We start from the raw sequence: 16,628 nt of genomic DNA, 5'->3' as shown, positions 1-16,628 counted from the left end.
GGACACCAGAGTGAACTCTATTCACAGAAAGTGCCAATTACTCTCCTGCAAAGGTTTTTAAGTAGTAGTATTCCTGGGCTGTCATACCCTGTAATCAGTTGAGCTTATTTTATTAAGGATAATCATTAATGTAAAAACAACGGGACACACTCTGGTGCACGGCACAGACCCAGTGATCCTGACCACATCTGAACATCTTGAAGGCTTGTTTACAACTGCGGAAAAGGGAGGAGAGGGCAGGCCGAGTGATGACCACGGCCAGCCAATGATCCTGTTGCTCTGCTTTCCACCAAAACACATTTATGAGTATGGACACGAATACCCCAGCGCCCCCAAACTTACTACATAGCTTGCCAATGCAGTCTTCTAAGTCCACTAAACAAACACTCCCTGTCATCACTCCCCTCCTCTGGAGTTAGAGTTTAATGAGCATTCGGAGGGGCACGTGCTTTGGCTTGTCAAAATCACGTTAAACTGTCGGCCTGAGACTCGTTTGTTGGTGTGGCTCCAATGACACATGAAATCAAACACGCCTGTCTAATTTTGTTTGAGTTACTGCACTGATTTTAATTAAGATCCAATGGCCACAACAACATGCAAGTTATCTGCTTTAATCCTTGTTTTAATCATTATGGCTACACAAACTGAAAACTCAAATCAGTAAGTGCACTGATTTTTGAGACAAGGGACAAAAGGCAACAGGGTAAGAAAAAAAAAATGAAGCTTTACCAGAATCCAGGGGAAAAAATGATACAATTTTAAATAGGAAAATAAAAATTATGTACTTTCTTAAATAAGTGCTGTCCTAAAGAAAATTCATGATTATAATAAAAAATAAAAATAAAACTTCAAAAAGATCAGGACCCTGAAACAAAGCTTTCTTGCTTTAATTAGCCATCTGTGAAAGGTTTATGCTCAACACACTGCAAAAATATTTTTACTGTAAAAAAAAAAAGTAAAAAAAAAAAGTCTAAGTCTAAGTTTAAATCTAAATTAGATTTAAAAAACGAATAAAAAAACCTTGCAATTTTGATTAATCCTATATTATAATTTCAAAAAATGATTAGAATCCTGCAAATAAAGATAATGTAAATAAAGGACACCTTTGGGGATAGTCTGTAATAATTTAACTTGATCAAATAAAATATGAAGAAATATGAAACTGTGCATAGGGATATTACAGTGTTTGTATCTGTTAATTGGGATATTACAGTGATCATATCCGATATATGGAGAGGAGATGTTTTGTCTCAAGTCTCAGATATCAGTGAATATTAGTGTCCTGTTATTTTCACATCTCTTCCAGAATTGACTTTGCTTACTTTTCATGTCATCCAGGTCAGCGCTGGCTAGCATCTGAGCCTCCGCCTCGTCTGTTGGTACTTTCTGGTACACAGCGGTTTCTATGGCTGTCATGCTGCCTATACAGATGCGTTCTCGTAGGTCATAGCTGGTCCGCTGGGCTCCAGCCAGCCGGTGGACGGGCTTCCTGCGAAACCAGCCTCGTGTTGTCATACTGGTAGGTTCTGGAGATGGGCTAAACCTGTAAAAAGAGATTTACAACTGAGTATTGCTTTATAAAAATGTTATGTTCATTGTTATCAGTCTGACGGCACTAACAGAATTGCATTGCTAACAGAGTGAAAGATGGACATGATTCTAGGTGGCTACATTAAACAAACTGCTGAAAAGGAAACATTCTGTTTATGCTTGTCATTCCATAAAACTAACTTTTGACTTGATGGAAAAAATGCACACACAAAAAAAAGGGTGGTGACAAAGTTTAAAAAGAGCAACTTATTAAAGAAGCTACATCAGCAGCTATAAATTTGTCAAACTGAGAATAAAATGCAACATGATTAACATGTCAGTTTAATGAATAAAACACCACTTCATTATAAATTCTAAAAATGTAATGCTAATATATATATATATTTAATATATATATATATATATATTAAAGACAGACAAATACAGTCAAGGGGCCCACTGTACTGCAAAATAATAATAATAATAATAATAATAATAATAATAATAATAATAATAATAATAAAATAATATTAATAATAACAAAACAACAAATAAAAAAATTAATAAAATCAAGTCATACGTTAAATAAGGCTGACCATTTTCTATATTTTTAGCTTAACCAATTGTGCAAATATGTGCTGCAAGAAGCCAGTTAGCCAGCAGAGGGCAATAAAATACAACTTTTCTAGTTCAATATTTTTGTTTTCACAGTATCACATTGTATTAAAAATAAAAAAAGGTTGCATGCACTTGCCATTGAAAGCACATCTAAAGGTAACTGCTGTGAATTGACCATTCAGATGAACCACTTGAAAACCAAAGAACAAGATGTTTCTTACATTAATATCTTTTATGTACTGCAGTGACTAACATTAACTTAATAAATGGCCATTGTCAAATCAGACAAATTTTAGCTTACTTCCACATCTTTCTTGTTTTATTTATTTATTTTTATTTTCCCAAAAAGACTAAATAAATAGTGATAAAAGCCAAAATATTCAATACCACAAATTAATATTTAGTGAACAATCCACTATTTTGTAGAAGGGGGTAAATAGACTATTTTCACGTGAAATTTGTAGCCAAATAATGGGAGGGAGAAATTGATCAGATTGATAGGTCTATAAGTAACATTTGTTGACTTCAGCAATCCTTATTGTATTATATGCCAGTGGTGACAGTTCAAAAATGGGGAAAAGCACTTTTTACAGGAAAAGATTTTAAGGTTTTATTTTAAGGTCCAATTCTCCCTACTAACTAACTATGAACTGCGACTTTTGCTTCAATAAACTCCTAATTTGCTGTTTATTAATAGTTAGTAAGGTAGTTGTTAAGATTATGGGTAGGATTAAGGGCTCTAAAATAAGGTCATGCAGAATAAGGCATTAATGTGTGCTTCATAAATAAAGGCTTGTAATATGCATGCTAGTTAATAGCAGTGGTGGCTCATGGGTTTTAAAATAGAGTTGGTATTATAGTTGTATTTGTATGTGATTATTGCTGATTATTATTATTAATTTTTTTTTTTTTTTTTTTTTTTTTTTTTTTTTTTTGCTTAACCACTTTAACATGGCTTTTTGGTTGCTTTTAGAAAGAAAACAACACAGATACAACAAGATAATATAATATCACTTGCCTGGCCTAGCACCTGAAGCAAACATCCATCCCTTCTTAAAAGTCTGTGTTAAAAGAGAGCTGCCTGTTGTGCTATTTAATTAAGCCGACTGCTGTAGCCTAACTTATATGCAGCTCAGATGTGTTTTCCTTTTTTTATTTTTATATATACTGTTTGAATGACAGCTTGGTAAATCTGTTGGCAATCAAATATTCAATATCGCTGCTCATCATAAGTACTTGGATCATTATCAGCGGAGCGTGAGACGTTCAAACTAATAGCACGTAATTTAAGTCTCTATGATGATTGGTTGATACCAGAAGGGAGGCTAGCCTCCCTTAAGAGGTTTGTTTTCTCAACACTCCTCAGCACTGAAAGTGAACACTTGATGCTGATTGGCAATTTTTTTTTTTTACCAACGGAGGCTCGAGAGGTCAACTCTCCCCCGGCCTCCCCCTCCCCTTCTCTGTCACCTAGTGGTTGTAATTACATCAGCAGATTCGTCACATTCGTGATAGAAAAGCAGCGCTTTCCAACTTCAGTAACATGTTATGGTATTACAGCTGTGTAATTACAAACAAAAAATACACATTCTGAGACATGAACTGAAATGAATTGTGAATTTTATTAACATTAAATAGTCCTCCTCCTCCTCCCATTTTCACCTCAAAATTTTGTCTTCCCTGCAAGCCACAAATTGGTTAATAGTGAGAATTAGTTCTTAAAATAAAGTGTAGCAGTATCTTCTTTAAGCAACCCGATAACATGTTTTCAGGTCTTTAAGGTGTAGACCCATCCTAACTTATTAGCCACATACCTGTTAGAAACCTCTTCCTCCTCTCCTCCGTCCGGGCGTTCTGGTGTTTCCTCCTGCTCCTCCATTCCGGCGGGGCTGGGTGGGGTCTCCTCACTGCTCGTGGGTCTCTCGCTCTCCATATGGAAGCTGGTGAGAGGGAGATCGGCCGCCAGATCCTCCTCACTTCCCAAACTGAGCTGTGAGATCACAACACCTGTCAACATCTCTGCATTATCCCATCCCATCTCTCACACAGTTATCCCGACAGAAAGTGGTGCAGAAAGAAACTGTATTGTATAGAATATATACTTTTATGCATGCGAAAACTAATGCAATGACAAATATTTTGATTAATTGATTTTGAAATGTCTGTTTGTGTTTATGTTTATATTAGTCTCTTGTACAGCATGCTTGAGCTTGGGGAAGGCACTATATAAATTAAACATTATTATTATTATTATTATTATTATTATTATTATTATATGTTGCATGCTCAATTTGACAAATGCTGTCGATATGGTCATTTTTTGCACAAAGTGCAATAGAATGGGTGCACAATCATTCTAAATATAAATATTTATAAAATACTTGTTATTAGACAGTAACAGTTAGGGGACTACTGTAATGTAATATGTTCAGATGAGTGATGTGTGATGAGTGATTTCCCCTGTGCTTTTTTATTGTGTTGTTATCATTTTTAATTTAGTGATTTTACCTACTACTTTTAAAGGGCAAGCAATTACCTTTTTGGCACATAATGTTCAATTGCACAAAGCCTATATACTGTAGATAAATTCACTACATTTGGTTTCATTGCCTTCAAACCAGATTTTGTTTGGAGGACAACAATTTTGTAAATAAAAGATTAAAATGAATTTACATTTTAATTACAATTATTATTTTAAATAATCATTATTTTTTGGGATAAATTGAAAAATCAATCAAATAATCGACAGATTGAAAAATTATTTGTTAACTTTTGATAGTCCAATTGCAAAAAAAAAAAAGAAAGAAAGAAAAAAAAATTGCATTCAACATTATTCCCCTGCATATTTCACACTTGAAATGGAAGGTCTAGTCAAGTGCACTGCATTGTGGCACACAATATACCACGTATTAGGTCACATATTTGTCAATATTAGCTCATCTCAGTATAATAAAGTCACATACATAATGCATTTAGCAAAAAATAGTAATATGGTAATTTAGGAAACTTCAAGTTACCTGTGGCAGCTCTTCAGATGGCTCAGTAGGCGTGGCTGCTTGGCACTGTCCCTCCGTCTCAGACTCCGCCTCCTCCTCATCCACCTCATGAATAGTGGGTGTGACATCTGACGGGGGCATGGACGTCTTCTTTTTCTTCCTCTTTCTCTTTCTCCTGCGGTCCATACTGAGGACCCTCTTGCGGAAACGCTGCGGGGGGAGGTGGGTGGACAGGGGGTGGTGGGTGTGGTGGAACGTATGCCGGTGATCTATGCATAAAGAGAGAGAGAGAGATTAAAAGCCTGTTCACTTAAACTATAACTATAAAATTTTGCTATTCGTTCTAATTCTATGAGAATAGGGAAGTATATTTAACAACTATAAAGATTACGACACAGATGAATGATATTCCTGGAATCACTCTCAGAATGATTTTTTTTTTTCCAGCTTAACAATAAAAAAAAAATACATTGAAAGCCAATCAGAATCCATTTGAATTTAAAGAACTTGAGCATTTAAAGCAACAGACAAAACTATGCACATGCTTTTAATAAACAATGTTACTCTCCAATGGTGTAGACCATAATATTGTTATCATTCTTGGTTTGAATGGCATTACGTAAAGGATGACTGTGGACTCATACAAGAATCTAGAACAGCTATGTAGAAAATGGGTTATAGCTGGGACAATGTCAATTATATAATTCAGCACCACTATACAAACATATTTGACCGCAGAATGGCAACCACTGATCAGATCATCAATAAGAATCAAGTATTCCAGAGAGCTGTGTAATAAGCAACGATAAAGTCTTTTAAAAGGTCACAGATAATAAGTCTGCCACAGTTCTCACATGTATGGTCTTTGTGTTTTTGGTTTTGTCTTTTGTTGGTTTTTTGTTTAGTTTTTTTTTTGTGTGTGTTTTTTGTATTTATTTGTTTTGTTGTCTATTAATTAGCCTATTAGTCCTTATTTGGTTTAGTACTGTTTGGTGTCCTGTCTTAACGTCATGTTTGGAAAGTTGATTGTGTTGCAAGCCTGTTTCTCTGTATTTCCCTGTGTTATTTGGATTAAGTCTATTTTCCTTGTTATTCCGTCTTCGTGAGTACTCTGTGTAGTACTCAATGCTTTTATTAACATTATATAGTACTCAATACTAGCATTAGTTAGTTCCTCTCACTCGAACATCTCTGTTGCCAAGTATCTTCTATTTCACAAGCTTCAAATTTAAACAGCACTAAATCAATGAATAAATATGAGGTGCAGACTTCTTTAATATTAAAATACTTTATACACTACCGTTCAACAGTTTGGGTTAGTAACACTTAATAATAATAATAATAATAATAATAATAATAATAATAATAATATTAATAATAGTTTTTTTCAGCAAGGATGCATCAAATTGATCAGAAGTGACTTTCACATTGTTACAAAAAAATTTCTATTTCAAATAAATGCTATTCTTTTGCAATTTCTATTTATGAAAGAATCCTTAAAAAAAAAAAATCACAATTTGCATAAAAATATTAAGTGGTTTTGAACATTGATAATAAATGTTTCTTGAGCAGGAAATCAGCATATTAGCATCATATTTGAAGGATCATGTGACACTGAAGTAATGATGCTGAAAATTTACCTTTACCATCACAGAAATAAATTCCATTTTTAAATATATTAAAACAGAAAACAGTTGTTTTAAATTGTAACAATAGTTCATAATATTACCGCTTTACTGATCAAATAAATGCAGCCTCGGTGAACAAAAGAGACTTCTTTCAAACACCCCCCCCCCCTTACCCCCACCCAAAAAAATAAATAAATAAAATAAAAATAAATTAAAATTGTACTAACCCAAAACTGTTGAACAGTAGTTCAGAAGTACATCTGTTCGTTGACCAATGGAAGGCAGTGCAAGTGTTCTAGAAACTTTTTAGAAAATCTTTTAAAAATTCATTACATTTAGTGCAATTCCAGCAACAAAAATAAATAAATAAAATCAATCAAAATTAAAATGAAATACAATTAATTTAATTGGAAATAAATAAGAACTTATTTGAAATGGGGCATTTACGTACAAACCTGAAAGCAGATGGTTGAAGAGAAGGGGTTGAAAATTATGACGGATTTGTGTCATCAACCGAAACGGAAAGTTGCATCAGAGGTATTTTTGGAATAACACTGATAAATTGTGCACAATAAGATTAAGAATGTGAAGCGTGTGAATTTCCTGCTGACTGTATGAGTCGTTTTAGCCACACAGAGATGTTAACGTGTGATTTATCCTGCAGCAGCTCTGTGTTCAGGCTGCCTCTTGGCTCCGGTGTGAATGAAACACATGCTTACACCTCCCACTACTGTCGCCACATGTAGATGGAATTGTGGGCCTTGATTTATCCAGGTCCAGAAAGCAACTGGCACAGACGCAGCCCCACAGGAGGCCAGGGAATGTGAGAGAGCCATTTAAAGTCTTGTCTGTACTTCTAAAGCTCCTTCTGCAGAATGACATGGAGTCTTTTACCAACCAGACAGTTTGAAAACAGCTTTTCATAAAGTATGTGTCATATCTTTGACCTCATTTACACCTCTTATTAAGATTTTTTTCTTCCGTGAAGCCTGCATAGATGCAGGCTCCGCACACTTTAACTACCCAGGAATCCTTGCAAAATGCCAATCAGACAACGGGTGGGAGGAGATTTTGCTCAAGAGCAATTGATGACATGGCTGAGAAGAAAATTTTTAAGTGTAGGTATCATTACGGTTTTGTACATTTGACCAGCTGTTACCTACAGTTTATACAAACATTATGGTCATCGACCAGTGGTTGATATCTCAAACATAATAATAGCGCGTTGAATAATACGATCGCATTATGATTCATTAAATAAATAGAACCGAATGTCAGGGCTTTACTGAGTCACATGTAAGCCTAGTATGTATATTTAAACCTGTAAATTCATCTGAAACTCATGCACATGTTTATTATGTGTTAAAATTGTAATCTTAATTCAAATGGAACATAGGCAGCATATACCCCGAACCTGCAGCTCCTGTCAAAAATCAACCAAACCGTTATTTCTGGCGTGACGATCGAGTCTTTCCCAAAAATACCTCTCAATGCACCCTCGTGGACTCGTGCCAAGGGCCCTATAGGTCTTCACTACATGACGTCACCAAAGTGTGGACTCTGAGGAAGTCCACAAGTCCGGAGTGTGCCATTTGGGACAGGGCATTAGAGTGTGTGATCTGTCATGTGACAAATGGGTTTGGTTCAACTATGCTTAGATTCAAAGAAAAAGGAGCATGAAAATAGATATCAGATCAATCAAAATTCAATCAAAATACACTGAAGCCATTTTCCCTCAGTTTCAGCATTGGTGCAGAACAGGCTTTAGTTTTTATGGCAGAGCAGATCCAAAGCGTTGTGTGATCGGATCACTCAAATCGCATTTAAAGGAAGTCAGAAATGCATCGATTGCATTTAAAGTATGAATTCTAATGTGTCCGAGACCGCCTACCTACCGTCCATCACCAATTATTGTAAAACAAGAGTTTTATTTTTTGCCAAAAATATGGGGCAAAAATTTATCAGAAAAGGACTAGCGAAATACTAGAAATATTGGTGGTAGAGTGTTATTTTACTATTATTTATAAACTATTACACCATTTATTTGTATTTTGAGTTAGCTTTTACTTTTATATTTTAATTTTAATTGTAGTTTCTACTACTACTGTTGCTACTGCTACTACTACTACCATTAATCATTAATATGAATGCTAAATAATATATTAATATTAATTATAATCTATTTTAAATTAATAATTTACATTATTGCCATTATTTATAATAATTTAAATAAAAATAATTACTAAAATCAGTATTAATAAAAAAATTAATAATAATACTACAATTATTAACATTATTATTATTATTATTATTACTGCTGCTGCTGATAATAATAATGATGTTAAAATTAATAAATAAAATTAATATTAATAATTTAAAGTCCTAAATTATATTGTTATCATTAATTATAATAACTTTAATTTACATACACATTAATACTAATATCAATCATTAATAACAATTGCAATAATAATATTTGTAATAATAATAACAATTATTATTATCGTCATCATCACCATCATTAATAATCAGAATCTGCCTGACCTGACCACTGAACTTGTGATCAGATCCTCCTTGATAGAAGGCAAACCATTTCTAAACCAGCATGACATGAAGATTATCCACCCAGGAATTATTTAAAATTGAGTGCCCATATAATTGTTGTGATATATGCGTCAGACAGTACTTACACTCAAAGTCTTTCTCATTGTAGCTGCGGCCCATTTTGTCTGAGCCATTGATGGCAGGCTCAGTAATGATGTCCCCAAATCTCTCCACAGACAAGGCCTCCCATTCCTCATCTTCTTGTCCTGCTGTGGAGCCCTTCTCTTCTTCCGACAAAACCTGCAGACGAGAACATTTGAAACCACACAGTAAGTGCCAGACAGATGTTCCACATGCTAAAACACATTTGAGGAAGTAAGGGAAATAAACTTGAGGCCAAATGATTCCTACTGGCACACTCTGGAGAGTTTGAGCAGTTACCGCCAGATGTTTTACAGTATGTTCTCTCAGCTTGAACCACAACCACTAGCTCTCACCCGGTGTGCCGCAGTTCTGGATGGGTTATCATCAACCATGTGTCATTATTTGTAGCCCACTAAAGAACAGGGCATTATGGTGACTGAGAAGTATTATGGAGATCTAGGTGTTTTTTTTTTATAACATGACACATATAACAATTTGGCCCCTTCCTACAACTTTTGACCCTTGTCAGATTTGGTGACCCTGTTGTTTGCCTGCAACTGCAACTCCACAGCATTTCAGATTTCCCCTCTACCTTTACAGTTATGTTCAGAAGCACCAGTCGTGTTCTCGCACTGACATTTTACAAATACTGAACTCTAGTCACAGATTTCACTAGCAGATAAATCCCTAACATGATATGAATGGATGGTCTAAATCAATTCTTTCTACGCGTCTTCTTCTAAAAAAAAAACAAACAAACAAAAAAAAACTGACAGAGCATTGCTAATATTTTGCAAAATCAATAGTACGTTTTCATTAAAATAATCAAATTTTGACTCATTTTGATCATAATCAGTATAAGACAAAACTCTTCATCAATGCATATTGAATGAGGTACTGGAAGGACCAATCATATTAGAGCTCCCTATGTGGCCCCGCCCACAGCTCCACCTATGGGAGTCATCTAACATTTGGCTGGTGGGTAGAAGGCTTTGAAGAGCGAGGGTGGGATAAAGCATGCTGACAGGCTACAAGGCTCGCAGATCAGTCAGAGTAAAGGTCAGAATGTCAGCAGGAAGCCGGCAGCACCCCTGCAGCACCCCATCAACAACCGCAACTGCATTCAACAGCACCTCTGTCATGTCGGACGAGCAACAACATGCTGCAGAATGGCCAAATGAACGCGGAAAGCATAAAAGCCAACAAATTATTTAACCTGAAGCATTAAAACCAACATGATTTTTTTTTTTTTTTTAGCCACATTTCCTTTGATTGTTCCGCAAAATAATCTCACACGGATGGGCAATCGTCAGGCATCTGCATAATTAAGCAGAGCAGATGGGGCAAATTCGGCAAAACTGACGTGAGATGGACAGACAAGGCACTAACAAAGTCTTTTTTTGATGATTGTGTCCCTTCTTTGCGTAAATTAATGAGGACAACATTTCACTATGCTCTCGGTGTCTGCACGCTGTGTGCCGCTCTTTCATCGCCGTTGAAGTGCTGACTTTAATGAAGACACTGACCTGTGAAGTCAAATGATAAACAGCTTGCTCTCACAATAACGAGAGACTTGGAAATGAGCCAGTGGGGAAGCAGACAGAGAGGATGCTGGGAAAAGCCACTCTGCTGCATCACACCATTTCTGCTCTTTCATGTCCACTTTTCCAACCTCTCAAATGTGTCTCGAGCAGAGCTTTCTGTCTGTGAAGCATGTGTGTGTGTGTGTCACAAAACCTGTCATGTTAATATTTCACACCAAAATCAATTGGAAGAAATACAAAATTACATTTTGTTGTAATTGTAAGCAATATATATAATATAATTTAAAAGGTAAATTGTATTTATACATCATCAACAGTACTTTTGGTGACTTTACTATAATATGCTGTTAAAAAAAAAACTGTACCCCTAGGCCGTTTACACAGAATGCGCCTTTGCATCTAAAATTTGAGATGCAGCGTTCAGGAATGGTTTTAAAAGAAAACAGTGCAGAATGCCTCCTCTACCATGTTGCTGTCAAATAAAACAGTTGCCATGCCACCTTGCAAATGTAAACAAAAGCTCACAACACTTGCCCCGCCTATGGGTCTTCTGATTGGTCCACTGTTTTGGAACTGACATTAATGAGTGGTGCTGCATGTAAACTTGACACAACATCTTAAAAATGCGACACTCATGTGCGAGATGCTGCAAAGGACACAAGACGCGAGCATAATGGTCGTGTGTGTGTGTGTGTGTGTAAAATTTAATGGTAAACTTCCATGTTTTTATGAGCAGCAGTGTAACATTATCCCTTTGCCCTATCTCTGTTTGGTCACTCTGTCTTTGTTTGTCTTGTATAATTGCCCCTTCTTAATTACCATAATGTACCAAAAGAACAAAACAAACAAACAACGAGGTGCTCTTTTTTTTTTAGAATATTACTTTTTGAACAGCATTTCCCACCATTTCTGTACTGAATAAAAATGAGGGACCCAAACAGCATCTGCTCTTCCAGTTCTCTAATTGTGTAAATGTTAATGGCTTGAGCGAGAGTGAGTGCAAGTGCTCCCAATAAAGGTTACGGATTGCAGCTCTCTTTATTTCAACTGCGAGGTGAAAAGAATGACAATGGGAATTCAGTGATGGCTGACAAATGTGTTTGCCTGCTGCTAGCAAAGCGCTCTGGGTAAATGGTAGATAGGACTATATGCGTCACAGGTGGTGAGAAGGCCGTCATGATGTCAACGTTTCGTTAGTCGATACCAATACAGTGAAATTTCATGATTCTGTGTCCATTATATATAAATATCAATAAAAACATAAATGAATGCCATGTGTTTCATGTCTCGCTTTTTAAAAAATGGTGATCATGTTGCATCTTCTACAATAATACAAAAGAAAACCATATATTACATGAGTTGAGAATTTGAGTTAGCAGTCTGTATTAAATGTGACATTTAATATCTGTGTACCACAGAAAAAAATGACAAAAAACTTCTATTGTGTTGTCTTTGCGGCATGCATGCAAAAACAAACAACACAACCATTTTATTCTGATTAATGAACAAATTACTTGAGCGGGTTCTTTTTAGTGAATCAAACACATATTGAGTGACTATAGGCTATAGTTCGATTCATAAATAAATGACTCTTATGAACTGGTTCTTTCTAATGAATCAAAAACTTACAGCGCAACCAATGCAGTCTAATTCCCAACTTTTATGAGAAAGTTGTAGTGAATAAAAAAATATTGCGTGACTAGAATAGGTTCTTTTTAGTGAATCAAAAATCATACATCGTTGTCTGACATTTGAATGAATGACTCTTATGAACCGGTTCTTTTAATTAATAGCTCAAAAGCAGGTGTTACGATTTACCGATCAGTCTTCCACTGAACTAAAGTCATCAGAGCGGTTACTGAATCAACAAACTGAACTGTAAGTTATAATTGTTTTCAGTGATATCTGTATCAAAGTATAATTAATGAAAGACAGGGTTTAGTTAAAGATACACATTTACTACTAATTGCTTTTATAATAAATCAATGAATATTGACATATATAGTGAAGAAAGGACGAGTCTCCAACAGTGATTGGGGAGTGAGGCTATTCAAAGCTTTAAATCAATTGAATCAATTGCTTTACAAAATGATTCACAGTTTCGAAGCTCCATATGCTAAGGATATCTGCTGGTCATGAGATGACCGGAAAAAATGCCATGTTCCATAAAACCTCAACTTTCATCTTTAAAGTATAATTTAAAAAGTGTAATCTACCATAAATATCAGCATCAAGTAATCTGTGTAATGTGTAGTTCATTAGTAAAGTGTTTTGCTGAAATCACATGACTTGGTCAGTTTAACACAAGCTCCAAAGCAATGATTTAAAACAAAAGAATCATAAAGGTTTTGAGGCTTTGTAAACGCACCATCACCAGTAGCATGTAGCCTCAATTAACACTGCTTTTCAAGTAATAATTCAAGTAAACATTTAGTAATAAAGATCACACCGCATGGTTTTCTCTGTTTCCTTAAGGCCCAATCACTCTTCATAGAGCAAGCATGCAAATATATGCATGTGGGTGTTGGAAAGCAGTCGCTTTTCAGTTAGACAGCCCGCAGGTATTTAGTACTTCTGATTCTGCAGAAAACTGCTTTTCTTATATTTTATATTTTAATATCAACTTGAAATCAAAGTACCAGTGCTACTGACGTCCCAATTGTGGGTCCTATCCATGAAACCTGTGCCTCAGCTGAGAGGGAGTGAAGTGCATATGTTCATATTCTATGTCTGGACTTCAACTTGAGGAGGCTGCTTGACAAAGAGTGTTCAAGTGGCTGTTCTGGTGCTGCAAGTGCAGTCTGAAAGTGCAGCTATGCCTTCTTAGACTGGCCTGGATATCAAGTGACTGAGGAGGCCCACCTGAGCTCTTTGTGCAAGTACAGAATACTCATTCATTCTCACAGTCACTATTAAGTACTGACTTTTCCAGGCAGCCAAGGACAGAGAGAGAGTCAATCCCTGACTGACACTTTTACCAAGGTTGGGAATTTAAGTAGCAACCTTTTTTTCATGTAAAGAAGTAGAATTATAATATAATAAATCCTGTGTTTTTTTTAAAACACATTTAATATTTCAGTATAAAATAAGTAATTTGATCATTTGTTATTGATATTTAATGGTGTTATTAATGTGCGTGCGCGCACACATATTTTATATATATTATTTTATACTACAAGGCAAGGCAAGGCAAGTTTATTTATATAGCACATTTCGTACACAATGGTAAATCAAAGTTCTTTACATAAAAGAAAGTAAAATAATCATGAAGAAAAATAATAACAAAAATAAAACAAGCAATTTTAAAACTTTGGAAATGATTTAAAAATTGACTTATTTAAAATGAATTTAAAGCAGTTAAAAATAGAAAATGATTTTACATAAAATACAGTGAATATGTAAGATACAGTGCAATCAGTTCGGACATCGCACAGTGCTCATTCAATAAATGCACAGCTAAACAGATTTCTAGATTTAAATGTGACTAATGTTTTAGCACATCTGGTCTCTTCTGGAAGCTGATTCCAACTGCGGGCGGCATAGTAACTAAAGGCAGCCTCCCCATGTTTTGTGTGAACCCTTGGTATTTCTAACTGACTCCATCCTAATGATCTGAGTGCTCTGTTAGGTTTATATTCAGTGAGCATATCTGCAATGTATTTTGGTCCTAGGTCATTGAGTGATTTATAAACGAGTAAAAGTACTTTAAAATCAATCCTAAATGTAACTGGAAGCCAGTGTAAGGACCTGAGGACTGGTGTGATATGCTCAGATTTTCTTGTTCTTGTCAGAATTCTGGCAGCAGTGTTCTGGATGAGCTGCAGCTGTCTAATGGTCTTCTTGGGAAGGCCGGTGAGGAGACCATTACAGTAGTCCAACCTGCTGGTGGTAAAGGCATGAACAAGTCTCTCCAAGTCTTGATTTGTATAATGGTCTTCTTGCTCTTGCAATGTTTTTTAGATGATAGTATGCTGATTTAGTTACTGCTTTGACATGACTACTGAAACTAAGGTCTGTCTCCAGAATCACACCAAGATTCCTGACTTGATTTGTAGTTGTTAGACCCCTGGAGTCAAGGTATGCATTCACCTTGAAGACTTCATCCTTGTTTCCAAATGCAATGACTTCAGTTTTTTCCTTGTTTAACTGAAGAAAGTTCTGGCACATCCAACTGTTAATTTCATCAGTGCATTGGCAGAGGGAGTCAGTGGGGCTGTAGTCATTTGGCGATAAGGCTAGGTAAATCTGTGTATCATCAGCATAGCTGTGATAAGCAATTTGGTTTTTTCTCATTATTTGACTTAGTAAGATGAGTACCATCCCTGAAAGCCCGACCCAGTTTTCCAGTCTCTGTAGAAGTATGTTATGATTGACAGTGTCAAACGCAGCACTGAGAACTAGTAATATCAGCACTGATATTTTGCCAGAGTCAGAATTTAAGTGAATATCATTTAATATCTTAATGAGCGATATCTCTGTGCTGTGATGCAGTCGGAAACCAGACTGAAAATTGTCCAGGTATCCATTTGAGTTTAAGTATTTGTTCAGCTGATTAAAAACTACCTTTTCTATAATTTTGCCTATAAAAGGAAGATTAGATATTGGTCTATAATTGCTGATGTTTCCAAAGGCAGTAGTTGTCTTTTTTCAGGAGGGGCTTAACAACTGCAGTTTTTCAGGGAGTTTGGAAAAGTCCCAGAAAGAAGTGAGGCATTCACCACTTCTAAGAGATCTGCTTCTAAACCAGTTAAGCACACTTTTGAAAAAAGATGTGGGAAGTGTGTCAAGATAGCAGGTTGACGATTTTAGGTGCTGCACTATTTCTTCCAAAATTTTGCTATCAATTGCTTCAAAAATAGACATAGTATCATTTTGATATTGCGGTCAAATCTGTCTGACCTCTGCATTGCTTGAGGATGTGCTAATCGCCTTCCTGATATTGATGATCTTCTCAGAAAAGAAGGAAGCAAACTCATTGCATTTGCTGTCTGAGAGCATTTCACTCGGGATCTGACTTGGGGGGTTTGTCAGTCTCTCAACAGTGGCAAAAAGAGTACGAGTGTTGTTTAAGTTACTGTTTATAAGGTTTGAGAAGAAACTCTGTCTAGCTGTGGCTAGTTTCACATTAAAAGCCACATCCGCTCGGCTTTTCTGCATTGTCATTTCATAGTCTGAACTGCTGTTGATCTTCTCCAAACTGATTTCTGTCTGTTTGTTTTCTTACTGACTATTATTGGAGCAATATCATCAATAACATTCTTAACTTTTGAGTTGAAGGAATCAAGGAGAATATCAACAGACTCTGCAGAAATGCTTGGTGTTAACGATATAGCCTCCATAAACAGCACACTAGTGTTCTTGTTAATGCATCTCCTTCTGACAGAGACAGATCTAGATTCAGTGGTAGCAGAGATCAATATATCAAAGAAAATACAGAAGTGATCAGATAGTGCTACGTCCTTAATAACAATGTTTAGACCCCTACTGATGATTAGATCTAGAGTGTGTCCACCTTTGTGTGTGGGTCCATGCACATGCTGAATCAGGTCAAAAGTGTTTAGAACCGTTATCATTTCTTTTGTAGTTTTGTTTTCTGCATTATCTATGTGAATATTAAAATCCCC

General features: G+C 35.8%; 1 protein-coding gene across 1 annotated transcript in view; it reads right to left on the bottom strand.

The window, feature by feature from the left end:
* The window catches only part of LOC109098817 (anion exchange protein 3-like), a 73,649-nt gene that overhangs the window by 29,840 nt on the left and 27,181 nt on the right, over positions 1–16,628 (bottom strand). The window contains 4 exon segments of the mRNA XM_042764237.1: positions 1,323–1,543; positions 3,963–4,138; positions 5,166–5,413; positions 9,463–9,616. Of these exon segments, the coding sequence (XP_042620171.1) occupies positions 1,323–1,543; positions 3,963–4,138; positions 5,166–5,413; positions 9,463–9,616 (799 nt within the window).

The sequence above is a fragment of the Cyprinus carpio genome, chromosome A9, assembly GCF_018340385.1.
Source record: "Cyprinus carpio isolate SPL01 chromosome A9, ASM1834038v1, whole genome shotgun sequence".
In the NCBI taxonomy this organism is placed as follows: Eukaryota; Metazoa; Chordata; class Actinopteri; order Cypriniformes; family Cyprinidae; genus Cyprinus; species Cyprinus carpio.
Note: the sequence above shows the minus strand (reverse complement) of the source record. Positions and strands in the feature narration are given on the sequence as shown.